This window comes from Typha latifolia, chromosome 14, assembly GCF_019914945.1.
Source record: "Typha latifolia isolate L0001 chromosome 14, TyphaL0001v2, whole genome shotgun sequence".
In the NCBI taxonomy this organism is placed as follows: domain Eukaryota; kingdom Viridiplantae; phylum Streptophyta; class Magnoliopsida; order Poales; family Typhaceae; genus Typha; species Typha latifolia.
The window spans coordinates 5,955,509-5,979,294 of NC_133099.1; the positions used below are offsets into that span (position 1 = coordinate 5,955,509).

The 23,786-nt window shown below is 34.5% G+C and overlaps 1 protein-coding gene across 1 annotated transcript in view; it reads right to left on the reverse strand.

Annotated features, from left to right (window-relative positions):
- The window catches only part of LOC140800849 (diphthine--ammonia ligase), a 32,979-nt gene extending 28,116 nt beyond the window's left edge, over positions 1–4,863 (reverse strand). The window contains exons 1-3 of the mRNA XM_073155743.1: positions 4,336–4,863; positions 4,178–4,249; positions 3,772–3,851 (exon numbers count right to left, since the gene is read on the reverse strand). Of these exons, the coding sequence (XP_073011844.1) occupies positions 3,772–3,851; positions 4,178–4,249; positions 4,336–4,413 (230 nt within the window). The 5' untranslated portion in view covers positions 4,414–4,863. The remainder of the gene's footprint in view (positions 1–3,771; positions 3,852–4,177; positions 4,250–4,335) is intronic.
- Positions 4,864–23,786: the final 18,923 nt, after the last annotated feature.

The following is a 23,786-nucleotide window of genomic DNA, read 5'->3' on the forward strand; positions in this document are numbered from 1 at the left end:
CTCAGAATTCTCGTCACTCAAATATCCCACAATTAACTCAAATGAGAAGATGAAGGAGATAGAACAAAAGTTGAAGGAAACTAGAGTCCTAACAGAATGGAACGAGTATAAAGATAAGTTGATGCAGATAGTCTTTTCTTTTCTACTTTTAACAAGTAATCCCGATGACAAGGAAAGATATGACTACCAACTCCAACCTGGTGATATGTCCCTAATTAAGGGGGCTAAGGTTGAGGGGATTAGGTCTGTGGTGTTGGAGATGGGTTCGTTGCAGAAATCGCAATCTACACTGTGCAGTTCTGAAAAGATATTCATGAAATATTCATACGTTGCTGGAAAATCATGAAAATAGATCGATTAGCTCCGCAATGTCTCGATCTATGCTTTTGGTATTCAGATCCTGCTTAGATTCGGACTCTATCTGGGGTCTAATCAGGATCTAATCCGGGATTGTTAAGGAAGTATAGGCTGGAGGCTGAGGTGGTGTTGTTTGGGGTTATGGTTGGTGTTGTTGTATTGGCAGTAGGGGAGGACGTGGTGAATAATCAGATATGAGAGTAGAGAGGAAGATGCAGGAGGAGTCGGCCCTAAAAGCCTAGGGTGGTACAGCAGCTGAAGAAGGAAAAAGGGCATCAACCTTATTGGTGGGCGTCGGCCTTATTGGTGGGCAACGACTAGGTTGAACTACTTGAGGGAGATAAGGAAAACGCGAGGAAGATAGAGAGGAGAGGAGAGATTAAGGCTAGATATGAACTTCAACAATTCGGTGAACATAAACGAGCTGCTCTCTACATATATATAAAGGCTATCCCGACTCGGAATCGAACTTAAACTCCTATTGCAATAAGTAACTCAACTAACCCAAATAAATGACAACCAATTAGATTAGCAAGCGAGTTAGTTAACTAAGACTCTACCAAAATAGAAGATGACTCAAAATAACAGGTGACTTAATCAACTAGGTCACTTTCTTAAAAAAAAAAATCAACTAGATAAATTAGCTCGACCCCAAGTCCTCAAATGTGACCTGATCAAGATCGGACCACATAACTTAGATGTGCCTTATTCAACTCTATGTTCAACATCCTCCATGTTCAATATGGAATCAAAGTACATTGGTTGCATAACCTAAAATAATGTTGGAATGAATCATAAAAAATGTTATGGAAAAATTAGCAACCCAAGATAATCCCAAAAGCACATGTATCTACACCGGAAGAAATTACTCTTCCATACAGACAGCTTGGAATTGCACCAATAACCATGGTTTCACGTTTCAGCCGAAACCAATCCATTTCATCCATGATCAATTCAAAACCCACCATGAAAGTAGTAAACTCACCGGCCTCGACAGTTTAGATCAATTACGGACTTACAATAGTTTTGAGCAATGTTCAAAAAATCGGGATCGGGATTGATTTTTCCGAAGTGTATTGACCGTATCGGTTGCCTGGATCGGATCAGACTTTTTAATTACATAAAATTCTAAATATTATTTAAAAATATAGAAAAACTTCTAAAAATTTAGAAAAAAAGTTTATCAAAAATAAGAAAATAAAGAAAGAAAAACTATGGTGTAATAAAAATTGAAAAGAAGAAGAGATTAAAAAGAGAGTGAGTGAAAAAAAAAATCAAACAAAAGAAAGAAAAACTATGATGCAGTGAAGAAGAAGAAAAAGAAGAAGAAAAAAAGAGAAGAAAAAGGGAGAGTGAAAAAAAATTAAAAAAAAAATGAGAGAAATAAAGAAATAAATTAAAAAATTATATACCTAAGTTTGTCGGAGTTCGCCGGAGTTCGTCGGAGTTCGCCGGAGCTAGATTTCTCCGTAGGAGAAACAATGATTATATGTAAGAAGAGAAAAAAAAGAAAGAGGAGTAAGAGAGAATGAGAAGAAAGAGTGAAAGAGAGAGAGAGAGAGAGAGAGAGAGAGAGAGAGAGAGAGAGAGTTTGGATCGGGCTTGGATCGAGATCGGCCGATCCGGCGAACCATGGTTTCAAGTCTTTCGACGGTTTTGTTCGCCAGTTTTAGGTAGTTTTGCCAGTTTCATCGAACTTGCTCAAAGGATTAATTCATAATTTTAATTCTGATTTTCAATTCCTCGGTTGTCCTTGGGTTTCCAATTGAAACCATTCTAATTTAACCCAAAACACCATTATTTGTCTATTGAATCTCTATATATTGTTGAGATTGGATATAGATGGAGAATATTATGACTGGAATTAACCTAAACAAAGATTAAAATGAGGGACAAATGAAATTTGGCAACCCAAAGTGTTACTGACAATTTCCCCCTTGTGGTATTGTGGCTATAGAGAGATCTTTACTAGCAATAGTTGATTGAACTAGCAACTACCTACGTAGAATTTGCACACAATGTTTTGAAACTCAAAATCAAGATCGAGATCAGCCACTCTAAAAAACCATATGTATCAGCCATATCAACCGTATTGGTCACCCGTATCGAATCAGATTATTTTTTATTACATAAAATTCTAAATATTATTTAAAATGCAAAAAATTTTATAAAAATTTAGAGAAAGTGAGAAAGAAATAAGAAAAATATTACTCAAAACCCTAAATATTAAAAATAAAAGTACTCATTCAAAATTTCTTCTATGGTCGTAAATTACTATTGCAAAAGTGAAATGGGAGAGAGAGAGAGATCTAGAATATACCCACAAGAACAATGGCATCTTCATAGGGAGAAGATAATGCATGGAAACCCACAAAGAATGTGGGTAGTAATAGTTTAGTAGAGAATGATTAAAAGAGATGTGAGAGAAGAGAAGAAAGAGATATGTTGGAAGGAGAAGATAAGAAGTCTGCAGCTCCAAAATGGTTTTTTTTATAACTCCAAAGGCTTTACAACAGCTTATAAAGGGAGGGAAAGTAAAGTGTTTCGATAGTCCGGAGGGGAGGTTTCAACTCATCAAATATAGGTCAACCTAAATAGGCCAGATTGATTACCCAACATACTAACCAATCCAATTACCTGGCAAAATGGTAGAAACACCTAATCATTTAGAAATTTTCCACCCTATTTTGTTAATCCAAGTTATTTAAAAATAATAAATAAATAAATCATATGTCTATACTAGTATCTACAAAGAAAGGTTAAAAAGTACAAAAGTTGATTGGTTAGCCCATTCTTTTTTTTCTTTTTGATTTTTATCTAGAAGATCATTTAATTTAGTTTAGTTCAAAGAATCTTATTCTCACTCTAGCTACTCTAATACCACATGATGAATTGACCTTTGGAGTATCACATGCTTAATGTACTCTTTCAATCCTTACAACCTTTAGGCCTTGTTTGGTTTGAGGCTAAGCCCCGAATTCGATTAGTTAGTCTTATTTCTTAATCTTGATTTTTTGGAGAGTAAATTTAGTTAAATATGAAAAAGATAAAAAGATGTTTGATTACTAAACTAAGTTAGGAGTCCCTAAACCAGATCGGGAAGGTCTCTAAACTCAAAACAAACAAGGCCTTAAAAAACAAGCATCCTCAAAGCACACTTATTCACAAAACGTACAAATTGATAATGAATTGACTGAAAGAAGAATGACCTTTGTTACAACTTGGAAAGGAGGGGAAAATTTTAAAAAATAAGAAGAATTGAAACAATCTCAAGGAAAAAAAAAATCATTATTAGAAACTTCAAGCATTCTAGTATATGCTGTGACTGCATTTGGTAAGTACAACTAAAATTTAAGTTCCTAAGTATCTGATAGGATGGATAGTACAAGAGTCTCAATTGTCAAATTTGCATACCTTGAGCATCCTTGAATCCGCCTTCGAAAAAGTGGCAATCCCATACATTCTGCATAGCTAGCTATAATTTGGTGCCCCACCTAATTTAAACATAAAATTGTATTCAATGACAGTTTCAAAGAAAGAGATCTACTAACTTCAATTCTTCAAAGCATCTAATCTACACAAACTTGTTCATTCACATTCACAACAATAAGACGATCCTTCAAAATTTTATCTATACATTGTATACTACTTATCCATCAAGGAGTAACAATATCATGCATCATACAATTCCAATTAGACCAAGCACTTCATAAAGCTATAATAAGAAGCTTATCTGCTGTTGTTACTTCCAATTTCCAAAGAAGCAAATTTTCAAACTCCAATATAGCAAAATAAAGGATCAGAAGAAGAAAATGCTCACAGTTTGATACATGTAGCTATCCAGCTCGTCCACGGAATCATCAGCTGGCATCAAATTGGCCAACGCAACAATCTGCGACCAATTAATCCGAAGTAAAAAAGAAAAATACTAGACAAGGAAAGAGATCAAAGAGCAATTACAAGAAATCAATTATTGACCTCATGACCGTAATCGATGCATCGCATCATTGCAAAGCAGCTGTCCTTGCCGCCGCTCACCAACGCCACCACCTTCATCGCAAAGAAGCTGTCCTCTTCTTCCTCTCGTGCGCGAGCTAGGGTTTCCCTATAAATCTAACTACTCTTTTTCTATATCTCGTCGACTCCGGACACCCGTACGAATATCTAACGCGAGTCTCAATCTAATCCCACTCCTTTTTAGGCGTCGGAGGCGATGAAGAGGGACGGAAACCACGAACGAGACGTGATCGCGGAGGAGCGAATAGGAAGAGGAGTCGAGGAGGCGAAGGCAGCGGCGACGATGAGACCGATTTGGAGGTGAGCAAAGAGGCCGCGGACGAAGAGGAGAGGTCGTGGTGAGAGACGGAAGGGAGGTGGAGGGGGAAAGGAACGGAAAGGAAGATGGTGGTGTCTAAGGAGGATTAAAGGGTAGGGACGACGGAGACGGAGACGGAGACGGTGAGCGAAGGGTTTCAGGCGTTGTTTGGTTCGTGAGTAAATGTCTTCATTTTATAATCCAAATCCAATACTTTATATATAATTTGGTCAGACTACGTATAAAATAAATCGCGTTATAAGTTAATAAAAAAACCTTATCACAAATAGAGTGTACGATAAAATTATATCTATTTTCTATCTAAATTTCTATTAATAAAAAATAATCAAAATATCGTCTTTATGCCAACCCCTCTCTCCCTTTCTTCTATATTTTTTCCACCTTTATCTCAATAGTCGATTTCTGTCTCAATTGTCGATTATTCTTTCTTTCTCTATTTGTTTCAAATTTTATGCTTTTTATTGGGTAGAAAATTTGGATCGCTTTATTCTCGATTTGTTTTAAATATTCATTATGCTCCTAAAAATCTATTATATAATTTTTGATTTATGAAAAAGTACGAAACATATTTAGAAGTATATTGACTCCACGGTATAAATTTGTTCAATGTATGCTTGTTTTCATTTTGCTCATCGGCTTACCGCTCATCACCTGTTATATTTGGTCCTCCGTATAAGTTAAAGCTTAAGTATAATGGGATTGAGTTTGAGTTAACCCAAATAACAAATTTATAAATATGCTTATCTTTCAAATCTCTTATAATATAGGATGAGAGGGTTTAGAGCATATAAAGAAAAGAAAAAAAAAGAGATGATACATATATAGAAGGGGGAAATAGAGAAAGAAGGGTTTGTTAAGTGGATAGAAGAAGAAGAATGTGTTATTAGAGGTGATCTTACTACCTTGCAAGGGAATGTCAATGCCGGTGTGCATATACTTCTCTGGATCATCTTTTGCTCTCTCTAAAAGTTCATACACCTTTTATTTTCACCACTGATTGGTGAGATTTTTTTACTCATCATTTTTTCTTTTGGTGTTTCATCAAATGATGAGATTATAGCTCAAAAAATAGTTTTTTATTTGAGAAGCATGTATGCTTGCCTGTAGTGTTATTTAAAGAATATTTGTATCTCCCTACATATTGTGAAGAAGTTTGCTAAGACAAGGCCCCGTGATTTTTTTCAATTTGAGTTTTTCATATAAAAATCTTAATGTGATTATTTGCTTGAGTTGATATTGTTCCATTGTGATGATTGCTTTTATTTTAGCTTCTTATAAATTAGTGTTTCTCATTTGATTGTGCATAATCAAGGAATTGTCATTTCCTTAACATTCCCTGCACTTTTACATGATTAAGATTAAAGATCCAAATAACAATATATTATTGATTGACTCGGGCTTGAGAGGAATCCAATTATTATTACCCTTTTCGTCCTACTTCAGCCAGCAGATCAAACCCATATTTTCACAAGTACGTCGTGGCATCTTAATTTAATAATAATTGTATACATATTGCTTTGGCACATTTAAATCGGTAGTCATCTTATAAATACTCTTGATCAAATAGAATTTGTAGATTTAAATATCCGAATGAATAAGGAACGTATTGAATAAATTAATCTATTTCCTGATTTAGACAAAATGACCCGATTAGAATTTTTTTTTCTTTAAGTTTGAAGACAGAGTTTCATTAGCAAGCATTATTACAGATTTGATCTAAACAAGAGCCCACCCATACCATTGTCAAATGACCCATGCATCTTATACAGATTGATAGGTTTTTCAATCATAATCAAATGAATTTTTTTTAAAGAATATCTCTAATTATCTCTTTCAGAATATCACCACTTTGGCATGTGAATGGATCTTTTCCTTGTAGAAATATATGCAAGGTTGTTTAAAATCTACTGAAAGATTTGAGATAATTGTATTTTCTATAGATGTCGTCTGATTATATCATATTAACTTGTGACTGTATAGTTGTAATAACCCAGATTTAAAAATAAAATAAATAAATAAATAATAATAATAATAATAATAATAATAATAATAATAATAATAATAATGATGATGATGATGATGATGATGATGATGATATATAAATTCAATTATATAAAAAAAAAGACAAAAAGAAAAAAAAATTGTGTTGCATGGCACGAGCTCGTGCCATGCAGGTTGCAGGCGGGCTGTGGGCACTACGCACCCCCAGCTGTCAGCCTGGCCAACCTAGTTGGGCCAGCTAGCGCGGTGGGCCCCGACGCCGCCTCAACCGCCATCGTTCCACCTCCCCACCACCTCTCTCTATCTTTTTCTTCTCTCCACTCTCTATCTTTTGGTCCCTCTCTCTATCTCTCTTTCTTCTCTTTCCCTCAAACTCTCTCTCACTGCTACCATCGCCGACCCACTGTCGCTGCCGTCGTGCTACCGCTGGTGAGCCTCCTCCTTCCTCCTCTACCTTCTCTCTCTATCTCTCTCTCTCTTTCTCTGTGTTTCTCTCACTTGGGTTCAAGCTCGTCGGAGCCGAATCGCCAGCGAGAGGTCGGCCGCTGGCTGGCCCAGCAGCGGCCGAGCCCCTCCCCACTGGCCTATCACCCCCTTCCCATCTTCTTCTTCTTCTCTTCTCCTCTTCTTCTTCTCTTCTCCTCTTCTTCTTCTTCTTCTTCTTCTTTCTTCTTTCTTCTTCCTTTCTTCTTTTTCTTCTTCCTCTGCATCTTCTCCTTCTTCTCCTTCACTTTCTGCAACAGTGCTGGGCCGAGCTCAGTATTGTAGTATTTTATTTATGTTATTTATTTAAATATTTCTTTTCTTAATTAGTGCAAATAGATTAGTTAGATATTAATTATTTAAATAGTGATATATATTCTTCAATATGATTATTATTAATTATAATTAGTATAGTTAATGATTAATTAGGTTATAAGCTATTACACAGATATAGGTAATACTTATATTTATTTATTTATATTTCTATTAGATTAATAAATAGTTTTATAAATTATAATTATTAGATTTATGTACTAATATTCATAATATATATATTTTAAGTAATTTTAGCAATTTATTATATACTATTGTGTGTAGAATAAGATACTAGTCTTATTTATTTATTTATTTATTATTTTGTATAATTAAGTAAAGACTATATAATTTCTGATTAATCAAGATAAAGTAAGAATTATCAAATAGATCTTGTCTATACTTATATCTTATTTATAATTATTTAGCTTTTATCTCATAATTATGTATTTAGAATATTTTATATAAAAAGAAACAAATCTTTCTCCTTATATTATAACTAGCATTTTATAATAATAGTATAATTATAGTATTTTAATTGTACCTATGATATGAATCTAATTATGTACAAAATAAAAGAAGTGATTCTAAACTTAATAAACATTTATATTCTATTTGAACTAATTCTAATTGGATAAACAACTAACTAATGTTACTTAAATATTTTCAGACCCCGAACCCCTTATCTGAGACCCCGTGGACCCGGTTAGCATGAGTTGACTCTCGGTTGACGGATGTAAGGGATATGTGGTTCTATTTTCTGATCAGATGTGAGTAGTCTTATCCCCTAGAAGTCTTTCTCAAATTAGAATATATTATATAATTATGTATATGCATATTTTGGCCTCTAACATAATTATATGACTTTATCTAAAAATAATTTTATTTAAGCATTTTATCATGTATTCGATTAGGTTGATCTTGGATATGAGTATACGGGTGATATATAGAGATGATTGGAGATGACTATACTGTTATGATTTTATATGGAGAATATCTTTAGTATGAGTATGCATGTGATATACTAATATGAATATGCATATAACAGATGTATAATTCGAGATTGCATCACATTATATCTCTTTTGACTTTCTTACCATCTAAATTCTTAATATGCATGACTTGTTATAGTACTGGATATATGCATGTGATCTATCATATAGAAGGAAATGCATAAATCTCATTGATATGAAAGTTAATACAAATAATTTGTGGGTACTCGAGTAGGCGCTAGGGTTAACGATGCTTGGATTGATGATTATTAAGGACACATTCATATACTCATTCATAACATGATACTCTTTCTGATCTATATTATCTAGTACATAATTTACTCTCTGTTTAGCATCACTGTTTCGGGGTAAAACCTATTCACTAAGCCTTTTAACCCATAACTCTTTATATTTCTTTTCTAACCCCCAAGATTATGTGATAGCAACTTGAGATATCATAAGGAGATATTTTAGAGCAAAAATAAGGTGAGCTATACATGAGATGGTATAGAAAATAATTTACCCAAATATTGAGTTGTATTATTATTTGACATTTGTACTCTATTGTATAGACGATAATTTGTATAATATATGTCAGATTATAGTGTACTCATGTATTAGTGATTTTAGTTGTATCTTGATAGTCTGTCGTAGCTTGTGTGGGCCATACTAGATTATGTATTGGTATAGTGTATATTATTGCGGACTTGAATGTTCATATATTACCACGTTTATTTGGGTAATAGTATAATTTATTTGGTGATAAATTATATGAGCATGGATATGTTAGTAGGTCTTATTTGATGATGTTATGATTATATGAGCATAGGAGTGTATCTATGCGTGGCGAGCCTCGTCCGTCCTATTGCGTGCATCGTGTATTCCGTATGGGCACGTGGGCGTGCACGTACCCATACCGGGCGACGGCGTTACAATAGTAAACTATTACATTACTTTATACTTTTTTATTGTTGAAAATGTTAGTTGTGTTTATATCTTTATCCTTTAGGGGCATAATGGAAAAGAAGGATGGTACACTTCTCAAAAGGGAGGTGCAATGCGAAAATAAAACTTTATAAAGGATGCATGGAGAGAGATGGAAAGTGATTGGAAAGAAAAAAAACGGGTGCATTTTATAATAAGGATTAGTTTAAAAAAAAAAGATGGATGTATCTATGTGAGCTTCACAGATTATACAAGACCCTTAAAGATAAAAGTGGATCGGGATGAGCAACATATTTTATAAACCTGTGCCGGGTGATGAAGCTGATTGGAAAGATGTCATTAAGGCAAAAATTTTACTACATTTCTTTTATGTAAAGTAATTATGCAATTTATTTCTTAAATTTTACTGCATTCTTTATTATTTGTTTTGTTTATAGTGTGACAAGACCTTAGCTAGCGTGAGGGGAGAGTCATTTACCTCCTTTAATGACGTAGATTTCTTGGTTGGAAATTCTAATGCAACTGGGTACTATGGAATTGCTTCCAATGTAGGTGAAAATGGTCAAGGGATTGAAAGCAATGGATCATCTGATATACCTAATATGACGGAGCAGAATTTGGATAATGAAGCCATGACTGCTCAACCTCAAAATCCTATCACACTAGACATAACAAACAGAAGGTACCAATATTCAACTGGAACTAAAAGATATGCAGACGAGGGCACATCTAGAGTCTGTAGGAAGAAGAAGGGTACGGTAACTAATTATACTTGCCTTAAGTTGGTTGAAGGTTTTAAGAAAATGATCGAAGTTAAAGGGAAAATGGTTTTGCTTAAACGACAAGTTTACGGGACACCAAGAAGAGCAATTCCAGTTTTGTTGACCTACCAAACGTGGACTCTGATAAATTTTTATGACGCTTCGTACTACTGATGAGCAAACATCAAATTACTGCAATGCTCAAGAAAGATCACAATGATGATAAGATAATTAAATTCTCTAAAATGAGCAAATATCAAATTCTCCAAAGTATTTGCCTAAAATTATAGGTACCATATAGGAGCCTATAGTATTTGATTATGAGAGATACCAATAAAAAATTAAAGGCAACAATAATTCGAAGGAGATAATCCAAGATTCCCTAACAAAAACCACCATAACAAAATTGAAGAAATAATTAATTTCACATAAAGGAACAAAGAAAATTCTTTCTTTCACCACTCTCATCCATGTTCATTAAACTGTTCGGTAATGAAATAGCAACATCAAAACACCATCTTTTTGCAGTAAGAATGGAACTGTGTGGTAATAAAATAGCAATAGCAACACTCAATAAGAATCTCTTGATTCCAATCATAAGAAGACCAAGAACGAAGAAATTATAGAATTGCATATGGTTTGAAACGGGGCTCCCACTAGTTGGCCAATCCAAAGAAAAACGCTAATTGGTATTGATTATTAGATCAAATGAATATACTTTTGAAGCTGATCACGCTAATGAAATGGATTGCTAGCAACAGATGGTACTTGCTTTTTTTTGGCCCCTTCTAGAATGGATCTACTGTAGTAGTTTAGTAGATATAAGAGAACAACAATGTGGAGGAAGACAGTGGAAGAGAAGGTAGTATTGCTCCTTCTCTTCTTCTCTCTTACTCTTCCATCTTTTCGAGATGCCAGCGAAGTGAATGTGATGCTGACAAAGCTTCGAAGTGAAGGCGATGCTGGCGATGTGTCGAAGTGAAGATTGACTCTGATGATGCATCGTGGGAAAGATAATCAAAAAAGGCGAAATGTTATAATGCGGCAAGCACTACTTGATCTCATACAACATGGGAAGTTACATCATTAATTAAAACCCTAGATTAAAATTGGGTTAAGTGATTTGATATTCTTGCACCACTATTCAATATAATACACTCAAATTCAATTTGACAAAAGTATATTTATAAAATGATGGTGTGGTTTTAACAAAAGAGAAATATTGCGATGGTTTTTATAGAACTATGGTTTACTAACATTTTGAAAGTGTTGGCAAATGAGCGAATTACTGGATGCTAATTACCGCTCAGAAATGTTGGGATTGCTTTCGATTAATCTCAATATATTCTTATAGTGTTGTTAAGTTAGCATTTAATATGAGTCTCATCAATTTTCGCTGACATGTTTTAAAAAATGACAGCAATTAGAAAGTGTCGGCATATATATTACATTACCAACATTTTGTTAAATATCAGAATATAAATGTCAGAAAAAATAGTTATATTGTAATGTGCTAGGAACAAATGAGTGCATAGAGCAATGGATTGTCACCATCACCTTAAATCAATAAACCATTCAATATTGATAGCCTAAACTATGTCAGGCAAGAGTCAGAAATTAGTTCTCAATCATTTGCACAAGCTATATACAACCAATATAACCTTGCATCTTTTGGACAACTCGCTCAAGAAATAGGTGGTTCCTCAATTATTGCTCATTCTCATGGTGATGGCTCTTCTCATTCTCATGATTGTGGCACTGCTCATTCACGTGGTGACGGCACTTCTAGTTGTAGAGAGTCAGTCGGGCGTGTAGGATTATTATGTTTTTTCAACTAGTGGACTATTTTAAATATTTTAGGACTCTTGTGTTGTTTTGAGCTTATGAACCATTTTAGATATTTACAACTGATTTGTTTGTTTTTGACTTGTGGACTATTTTGAACATTTTAGGACTGTTACGTTATTTTCAACCTATGGAGTCTTTTAGACATTTTAGAACTATTAAGTTATTTTCAGCTTATGAATTATTTTGGCTATTACTTGGGTTGTTATGATATTTTCAACTTAAGAGCTATTTTTGTTCTAATTTGTATTTTTCTTAGTGCAATTAATTTTAGAACAAGACCTTTTTGCGGTAACCAATTAATTTTAGATATCCTTCGTAGACATCCCAATCATTGCTTGGATGAATTTAGGATGTTAAAAGAATTTTTCAGCCAGAGGTGTTAGAAGAAAGGGGCATGATAAAACAAAATCTAATATCTCAACTAGTAAGCAACTTGCCATATCCTTATATGTCGTTGGATATGGAGCAACAAATAGAGTATTGGCGGAGAAATTCTAACACTATGGTGAAATAATTAGTCGTCACTTCAATCAAGTTGCCTCAAGTATTGCATCCCTTAATTCAAGTTATATTCAACTTCCATCTCCCAAAATTGGAGTTCACCCAAAAATTTGAGCCAATTTAAATTTTTACCCGTACTTCAAGGTTAGTAATATTAGTATGTTTATAAGCATATATTGTTTGAAATATTTTAATGCCATTAGTTAGACATCATATTAATAATTTATTTATGCAGAATGCCCTTGGGGCATTCAATGGGACTCATATTCCCACTATTGTGAGAGTACACAAGCAACCTCGATATTGTAATCGCAAGGGATTTGTTTCGCAAAATATCATGGGTGTGGTAAATTTTAATATGTAATTTCTTTATTTTGCTATTGTTGGTTGGGAAGTGTAACGCCCCGCCCGGCACGAGCACGTGCACACCCACGCGCCCACACGACATGCGCGGTGCACGCGACAGGACGAGCGAGACCCGTCACGCACACATACTCTCTGTACACATACAATCATGACATCATCAAATACTACCTGCTAACATATCCATGATCACATAACCCATCACCAATTAAATCATATTATTAACCAAATAAATCTGTTAACATATGAATATCCCAGTCCACAATAATATACATTAAACTACTACATAATCTGGTAGGACCCACATAGGCCACAACAAACCATCAAGATACAACTAAAACGACTAATATAAGAGTACACTATGATTCGACCTGTATTATACAATTCATCGTCTAATACAACAGAGTACAAATATCAAATACTAGTACAACTCAATTCCTATATAAATTATCATCTATACCGTCTCGCATCTATGGCTCACCTCATCATCGCTCTAAAATATTTTCTCAAGATATCTCAAGTCGCTATCACATACCACGTATCTGAGGGGGTTAGAAAAGAAATAAAGAGAGTCATGAGCAAAAAACTCAGTGAATAGACCTTACCCCGAATTAGTGATATTAAACAAAGAGTAAATCATGTACTGGATAATATGAAATATAAAGAGCATCATGCCATGAATAAGTATATGAATGTTCCTCAATAATACATAAATAAAAAATAGATAACATGTCATGTCATAACTGGTAGAATATATAATCCTCGACAATGTATAAATAAATCTCCATGTCATACCATCATCATAACTCTCTCTCAAATATGACACATGATGCATGCCGACCATGATAATGCTATGATATCAAATTCAACCATATATAATGCATATTGATCACTCAATAATTAGGTAACCAAATAATAATGAAATCATATGCATTTTTCAACATCACAATCATCAATCATCACTGACATCTCGATATAATATCATCATACTAGACCACTATGCACAGTCAACACCCGGTATCCGGTCTCAACATCATGCCCGAAGGCTTAGAGCATACTCTGCCATCCGCAAGGAGTATCTCAAATATAATCATACCCTGCTATCCGCTAAGGGTATCAACGTCTATCCAGATCGGGCACCCTCATAGTTGATAGAAACCTTGTGAGGATAACTCGCCACATATGCCCTGGCGAACGGCATGTGTCCGAAATGTCGCTGCGCACACAAACTAATGAATAGACCTTACCCCGAATTAGTGATATTAAACAAAGAGTAAATCATGTACTGGATAATATGAAATATAAAGAGCATCATGCCATGAATAAGTATATGAATGTTCCTCAATAATACATAAATAAAAAATAGATAACATGTCATGTCATAACTGGTAGAATATATAATCCTCGACAATGTATAAATAAATCTCCATATCATACCATCATCATAACTCTCTCTCAAATATGACACATGATGCATGCCGATCATGATAATGCTATGATATCAAATTCAACCATATATAATGCATATTGATCACTCAATAATTAGGTAACCAAATAATAATGAAATCATATGCATTTTTCAACATCACAATCATCAATCATCACTAACATCTCGATATAATATCATCATACTAGACCACTATGCACAGTCAACACCCGGTATCCGGTCTTAACATCATGCCCGAAGGCTTAGAGCATACTCTGCCATCCGCAAGGAATATCTCAAATATAATCATACCTTGTCATCCGCTAAGGGTGTCAACATCCATCCAAACCGGGCACCCTCATAGTTGATAAAAACCTTGTGAGGATAACTCGCCATATATGCCCTAGCAAACGACATGTGTCCGAATGTCTGCTGCGCATACAGACTAACGACCTCGGACGTAAGGCCAATAGGATCGCGACTATGTCGAGCGATCAATCATCCACCAAGCGCGTCCTAACCCTCGCGCCCACTCGGGTATCCTCATGCTTTCTATCAACTATCCTATCAATTATATTTCATGCTTTTCTTTTAAATGACAGATCAAATGCATATATCCAGTACGATAACAAGTCAATGCATAACAGGAATTTAGGTGGAATAGGGATCAAGAGAAAATAATGCAATGTAGTCTCCAACTGTATCGTCAACACATGCATACTCATGCTAATCTATTACATGCATACTAATGCTACAGATCAACTCGGTAAACAATCATAACAGTAGAATCATCTCTCATGATCTCTATATATCACCAATGTGCTCATATCCCAGATCAACCTAATCAGATGCATGATAAAATATGCTTGACTATAATCATATCTAGATAAAGTCATATAATCATGCTGGAGGCCAAAACATGCATGTACATAATATATAATATAACCTAATTTGAGAAAGGCGTCTAAGGGATAAGACTACTCACCGTCTGATCAGAAAAAACAAACCACGCATCTCTCACGTCCGTCAGGTAATCGAGTGACACTCATCGCTAGCAAGGTCCATAGGGTCTCAAATAAGGGGGTTCGAGATCTGAAATATTTAAGTAGTATGATGTTAGCCGTTTATCTAATTAGAATTAATTCACTTAAAATATAAAGGTTTATTAGGTTTAGAATCAATTTTCTTTATTTTTGATTACATAACTAGGTCTATAATATAGATACGATTCAAATATTATAATTCTATTATTATTATTATAAAATGTTAGTTATAACATAAGGAGAAGAGGGCTGTTTCCCTTTATATGAGAGTATTTCTAAATATATAATTATAAAATAAAATAAAAGGCTAAATAAGTATAGACAAGGTCTAATTATAATTAATTTTATAATTCATGCACTATCTTGATTAATTAGGGATAATACAGTCTTTACTCGATAAAATAATAAATAAATAACTAAATAAGCTTAGTATTTTATTTGTTGCAGAATAATCATAAAATTAATAGAAATACTTAAAATATATATGATGAGGGTATTAGAATATAAATCTAATAATTATAATTTACAAATCTATCTATTAATCTAATAGATAAATAAATAAATAAATAAATAAATATAAGTATTACCTATATTTATACCTAATTAATCATTAATTATAAAATTATCATTAATAAAATTATATTGAAGAATATATAATATGATTAAAATAGTTAATGTCTAAATAATCTATTTGCATTAATTAAGAAGAAAAATACCTAAATAAATAACATAAATAAAATAATAAATAAATAAATTAATTAAATCTGCCATAAGTGCTGGGCTCGGCCCAGCACTGTGCAGAGAAGAAAAAAGAAGAAGTAGAAGCCGAGGAGGAAGAAGAAAAAGAAGGAAAGCAGAAGAAGAAGAAGAAGAAGAAGAAGAAGAAGAAGGAAGAGGAGGAGGAGAAGAAGAAGAAGAAGAAGAAGAAGAAGAGAAGATGAAGAGAAGATGAAGAGAAGAAAGAGAGAAGGTGAGGGAGGGACTTACGGACCCGGGCCGGCCGGGAGGGCACTGGCTGTTGCTGGCCAGCCAGCGGCCGGCTTCTTGCCGACGGCTCGGCTCCGACGAGCTCGGGCAAGAGAGAAAGAGAGAGAGAGAGAGAGAGAGAGAGAGAGAGAGAGAGAGAGAGAGAGAGAGAGAGAGAGAGCTTCTCACTGGTGGCGGCTTCGGGAAGGTGGCGGCGGGCCAACGTCGGCGACGAGCAGTGCGAAAGATAGTGGAGAGAGTGGAGTGAGAGAGAGACCGAGAGAGATAAATAGATAGATAGATAGATAGAGAGAGAGAGAGGAGGCGGTGGAGGGGGTTGCGGTGGCACCGGGGCCCACTGCGGCTAGCTGGCCGCAGCCCGTTGGCAGTGGCAGCGAGCACATGGCGCCCCCACCACGCAAGCTGCATGCGTAGCTTGCATGGGCACGAGGCCGGCCATAGTGTGGCCGGTCGCGTCGTGCCCATAATTTTTTTTTATTTTTTTATTTTTAAGATTGGGTTGTTACATGAACGATCTACATTAGACATTCATGTGTTGCGATAGGCATTAGATAACTATGATTTCAGCGTACCCAATGGTATATGACACAAATATATATCTTTAGTCACTTAAACTATGTAAATAGTTTTATAATACTTTATTTGTCTATTACAAACCAGATCCAAAATGATCCGTCCGAAGGATAATTATAAAAACTTGGATAGAGGTAGCCTCGTGAGTTAGGGTTCTAATGACTCTTTTCACCTAAATCGGAGATCAGGATGAAAAGATAAAAATAAAATAGTGGAGATAGGTTAGAAAGGGCAAAATGATAATTTTCGACGTTGTGGCGGTCGTCGGAGGGTGGCGGACGACCAAAGGTAGTGGTGGACGGCTGTATTGTAGAGGTGCTGCTCGAGGTAGGAGGTGGCTAGGGTTTGGATGCTTGAAGGGGATCTACGGTTATGATTTACTCCTATGAAAATAAAGACAATCTAATGGCTAATGAAAAAAAGATAAGTACGAAAATAATAATTAGCTAAACTTAGATTTCTCTCTATTCCTTTCATATATTTATCAATACATGCTCTATTTATAGGAGTAAAAATCTATAGCGGATCAGATCCACATGCGGATTATTTAATTTATTTGAAATTCAAACAACAAGATAAAGCTAGCTAACTAACTAAACCAGCCTTCTTTATCTTTCTTAGATTACTCCTTCGTTTCATCATAGATAGATTCCGAATCTGAAGAAGTCTTGAATACCAAAGTTTAAGATCCGGAGGCTGGTGATCTTATTCGCTAGTTTGATATTATTTGGATGTTTGTAGAATATTTTGCGAATATTTTCTCAAAACTGCGCAGAGCTGAATTTAGTTAATTAAATAAAATTCTAACCTTCTAACTAAACCGAATAAGCAAATAAGATAACTAAACTCAATCCATTGAGTCTAATCTCCCCTTGATGTGATTCGATCTGACCTGATTCGCATCATTGTCATAGGTAAATATTATCTTGTTGATGCTAGGCTAGATATGCAAACACTAGTCAATTTTTGGCACCATACAAAGGCACTCGATACCATCTGAGTATCAACATTTATGTTGTATACATGCTGGTCCTCGAGATCTATTTAACTAATATCATGCCCAATTTCGTAATGTCGTGGAAAGAACTTTTGGCGTGTTGAAGCAACACTTCAAATATGCAACCATTCAAGTATTATGTGAGAAGTCAAATTATGATGGTATGTGTTGTGATACATAATTTAATTATCAAACATCAAGGAAGTGAGTTTTTTTTTCTAGATAAATATGAGAACAATGTTGAAGACAATACATGAGTGTTCCCAAATGATGATAATCCCTTGCGAAATCAAGTCGCATCACTTTTATGGGAATCAAGGGAATGATTTTGCAAGATCTAATTGACTTGGTATGTTTCTTTTCTAGTAGATGCAATTACATATTATTTATGTATATAAATATTATTTTTTTTAAATTTATATGTTGTAGGATAAAGTATTATGTGGCAAACCATGGACGAAGAAGTACTTCAGAGGCTACTATTGCTTAATATGAAGCATTTCACTACAGTTATAATAGCTACATTAATTATAATTTCATATGTGCAGATGTTGTTTGATATGAATTTTATTTACTGGTAGTACTTTTCATATGTATTACTGTTGTAGCAGCTACATTATAGTTTTGTAATAGTTGTCATACTATATACCAGTAACTAATTTTGACCTCTAAGTTATCTAATAATTGGTCTTATTATGATGTCAAAAACTTTTAGCTTGATGCACTAAATTGACTACTCAGTTTTAAATCAATTTATATAAAATATGAGAAGAGATTGATACTTCTCAACAAAAGATTATATGTCATATAGATTGTTCCAAAACTCAACGATAACACCATGACAAATAAGGCATCTGTGTAATATTTGAATTTACTCATTCTTAAATCAATTTTATACAAAGGAAAATTCACATATAACACCCTATATTTTTAATAAAGTTATGGTTTACACCCTACTTTTTTACTATTTATAAATTGAGTCCAATAATTTAGCAAATATGTATAAAGACTATCTTAAATAGTTTCAAGACAAAAGATAATATGCCACTTGATGGTTTCAAAACTCAACAATAACATCATGACAAATAAAACATGTCTACTATTTGAATTTTCTCAAAAGATAATATGCCATCATGCTTTATTCTCTACCATCTATTATAAGGATATTTTGGTCTTTTTGACTTAAAATGGTCTTAATAGTCATACTTATTCACAGTTTAGTAACCAAACATAAATCTTGTATAAACTTATCCAAAGTAATCATTATAGTTTTATCTACGTTTTATATTCAAACAATAAAATGTGAGTAAAATTATAAAGGTCTCTTATTGGTATTTAAGAAATATATATAAAATTATCCTTAACCGAACGGGGCCTTAGCCTTTTAGGTCGCTATGGGAATTACGGATCTGGGGAGCAGTGAGTATTTAGTAGAGTCAAACAGGTTGAGCCTTTAAATACGAACACAACGATCAGTTTATAACACGAGTTCTTAATTAAAGCATTGGCCCTAATTAATCTACAACATGCTAAATGCTATATCCACATGCATTCGTAAAACAAACTAGAAAAAAAAAAAACTTTAGGCACAATTCCCAAACCCTTAAAGTAATATTGCAAATAATAAAGCAAAGATACTTAAAAAGAATAGTAAAGTTTTTACGGAAAAAAACTCCAAATCAAATAAAAATGTGTTAAGATATATTTTTATCATTTTATACTTACGCCCAAAATTATTTTAACTCTCATATATGTTAAATTTTTTTGACTATTTTACTTATTTAGTGACATTATCTAAAAAACCTACATGTCTTATCCAAAAAACACGATAGGGTAATCTAGTCATTTTAGTATCTTTAGCTAAGTTTAATAGAAAATTTAATGGTCTCACTTTAATCATAAGTATATAGACTAGTTTAAAACTTTTTGAAGTATCCCCCTTCATCTAGCTTTATGCTCTACCCTACCACCATAGCCACCAATCTCCACAAAACCTAACCATTATTTCCTATTCCATTACTCATGTTACCCACGCCACCATCTGACTCACGGTCATTATTTTTCCCATAACTTTTGATCTACAAACCCGATCGACGTGATCTCAATTGTGTTGGAATCCTTACATTAAGAGGAATAATCAATTCAAGTTACAGAGCTATCGGATGGTGAGATCTCCTGCAGATTTCCTTGAAAGTTCCACTCTAAGGGAGAATTTGGGCTGATCTTCAGATTGTTGCACTCTTATTATCCTTGAATCTTTCACATTATATGCTCACATAGAACCTTAAATTATATAGCAAACACAACAATGAGCAGAGATAGACATCTAATGAGATGTCACCCATATATGCCTTATATATACGACCAGTTTCTTGTGACCATTCGACTAAGAACCTAGTCATAAGCCCATATTCTATCTCCATTATCATCATCATCGCACATTGCGAGATCGTTATACATAGAAAAAAAATCAAGAGCATACAACTCAAAATGAGAGCCCTAACGCTCCATTATTCGGTACCACTAAAGCAATACTCATGCTTCTTTTTTGATTTCACAAATATTTATGTGTGTGAACTCATTCTGAGTGAGACTACTGAATATGATATTGTTGTTATTCCCTCCCATCCCTTCAAAATCATTTTTATCCCACTTCTCAATGGGTTTTAGTACCATTGACTCTTCTAATTTTTCAATAGGATAGGAATAACTATGCATAATAGAAATCCAAACATGCTTATTAATGGATTTTTAATATTTTCTAAAAATATCTCATCCTAGCTTTTCGGACGGTTAGACCCATCAAGGAGTGGAGACCTAACAGTTGATAGACTTTCTCAAAGTAAATCTTTATCTCAATTATCTCTCTAAGATGAGAGAAACCAACTTTGATACTAATTACAATTTTGTGGGGGAGATAAGATTCTAAGGCTGACTAGGTTTAGAGATATGAAAATTAAAGCCTAACTAAAAATCAAAGTCAAAAACTAAACCCATATCCGTTTTGGAAAATCAAATCATATTAGGTTTAGAAAATTGATTAAGAAGTGAACTTTGAAAATTAAGATTTAGTAGGAAATGAAAATCCCAATCCTACTCTATCTATAAATTGATCTCAAATTGGTGAGTGAAAGTGTAAGAAAAAGAGTATAAAATAGAAAGATGAATATGAATAGGAAAAGCAAAGCACGACAAACACACTGGGACAATTTTTTTTACAGCAAAAAACCCCTCTAGCATAGAGGAAAAAATACGAACTTGCCTAAAGCTGATCAATCTTATTTCTCTAAGCAATAGAAATAACTTATTTATAACCCCTCCCGACACTCGTGTTCCATAATATTTTTAACAACTTCTTGAATAGAAACTACCTAATTAACTACTCTTATGAAAACGATCATCTCATTTTGGTAGGTACTCGAGTGGCAGATCAATTCTCAAATGTAATTTATGGATGATGATGGTGACGATGTAGGTGAATGGTTTAGCTCCTTTGGTATTGTTAATGATCAGCAGTGTAACTTTAGAACTCATAAATAATTTACTTTAATTCCACTAAGTTAAGTTTGATACTTTCCTCTAAATCTTTGGATCACTTATATAGAGGTAGAAAATATTAGTGTTTCGTACTAGGAGAAACTAGGAAAGAAAACTCCTAATATGAATAGGTTTATGATAATTTGAATTTCTACACTGTCAACATCATTTCTCAAATGTAATTTATCTATGATGATGGCGTTGATGTAGGTGAACGACTTAGCTCCTTTGGTAAGCTTTTATTTTAGAACTCATAAATAATTTACTTTGATTCCACCAAGTTAAGTTTGATGCTTTTCTCTAAGTCTTTGAATCACTTACATAGAGGTAGAAAATATTAATGTTTGGTACTAGGAGAAACTACAAAAGAAAACTACTAATATGAATAGGTTTATGATAATTTCAATTTCTACAGTCAACACCATCTCCACTCTTGTGTAGTACCGGCCTCACGCTACTAAAACCATTCACACACTATATGCTCTACTGGACGCCACTCCAATTTCGGAGTATTAAGTTAGATAGTAGTTTACCCAGTATTGTCTGCATGTTGGTTGCCTTACAGATGCTACTACACTTAGAACTATCATTGTACGTCATTTACATAATCATCGGAAACCATTTCCCTAACACTAGCAAATAATGAATATGACAATTTTGACTCAAATTAATTCCATTAATTGATTTTATTCGCACTTACACTCTTCCACAAGTAATTTTTAGATTGTACATAATAAATACTTAAGGTGTGTTTGGTTGTAAGATTATATAATAGTAGACAAGTCATCCCTAGGCTTATCCTGAGAGATAACATATCTCTTGAGATTACTAATCTTATATTAGAATTTCAATCTACTGTTTAGTTTATACAAGACCATATATGAGATAACTTTATATTATTATCCTAAATAAAGGAAATTAGTAACATCAATTACTATTTTAAACTTTATTAATTATCTCAAACTTAAATTACATTAATTATAAAATTAAGCAAGTTCAATATAAAATAATTAGAATTAAAACCAAAAGTAATACAAATAATAGAATAAGTTATATAAAAGTGTTTTAATAATAAAAATAAAAATGTAAAGATTTTAATGTAGCAATACTTTAAATAAATATAAGATATAAAATACTAATAAAAATAGAAGTTGAGTGATAAATATAGTTACATCATAAAAGAATCTAACAAAGAACTATTTTATTAATTATATTATGTAACATTCGTCATGGGCTTGCGTAAGTTCAATTATTTATTTAGTCAAAAATAACTATTAAGAATACTAACTCAATAATTATTATAAATAATATATTTTAATAAAATATTATTCACAATTTCTACGTCCATGACTTCTAATATTCTAAAAAAATGAATTACTATTTCCATAAAATTAAATTTATACGACTCAATTTATAAAGTTTTAAAAAAATAACTAAGGAAATTAAAAACTAAAACTAGCTGATAGCCCTGGCTGCCCACAGCCCACTACTACCAGCTCTTGGGTTGGGCCATGGGCCCAACCCGAACTTGCTTGCTGTCCAAGCACAAAAGGAGGGGGTTTAGCCTAGCCTAAACCCCACCACCTTTACCTTCTTTCCATGTTACCCGATGGAGTCTTTTTTTTTTTTTTTTTGAAGTAAAGAGCTGGGTTCAGCTATTTATTAATTTTCCGCCGCCACGTGTCAGTGTCGGCGGTTAAAACCTTACAAAGTTCCGGTGGAGCGTCGCTAGGCGCTCCACCGGGCAAAGGTCCCGAGGCCACACCGGCCCCGACCGCCGCCGCCCGTCGCCGCCGAGTTGGCTTCTCTCCCAGCGTGGGATAACCGGACCTCACCAACGCCGTTGGCGAGCTCGGCACATTCGCGCGCCAGGTTGCGGACCCGCCATGGCCCGAGCTCCGGCTGCTGCACGCTTCTGATGGCCTCGGTGCAGTCCGACTCTATCTCTAGCCGAGAGCCTCTTCTCGCCATCTTCAACGCCAGTCTGATGGCCCAGATTTCTGTTTGTAGCGCCGAGGTACCCGGGCACGGTTCCCATCCCGCCTGAAGGAACTTCCCGTCGGAACTTCGAAATATGGCCGCTGCTCCGCCTTGGTATGCGCCCGCTTTCAGTGCTCCGTCCGTGTTGGCTTTGATCCAGCCCGTCTCCGGCGGTACCCAGTGCTTCCTTATCTTCCTAGGTTTCGGGTTCTTCTGTTTGCTTCTGCTACGGTACTCCTCCGCCATTTCGACCGCAGCCCGGACCACGGCTAGCTCCGGCGTCCGCTTTCCTCTGAACACCACACCGTTCCTGCTCTTCCACAGTGCCCACAGAGTGCAAGCGA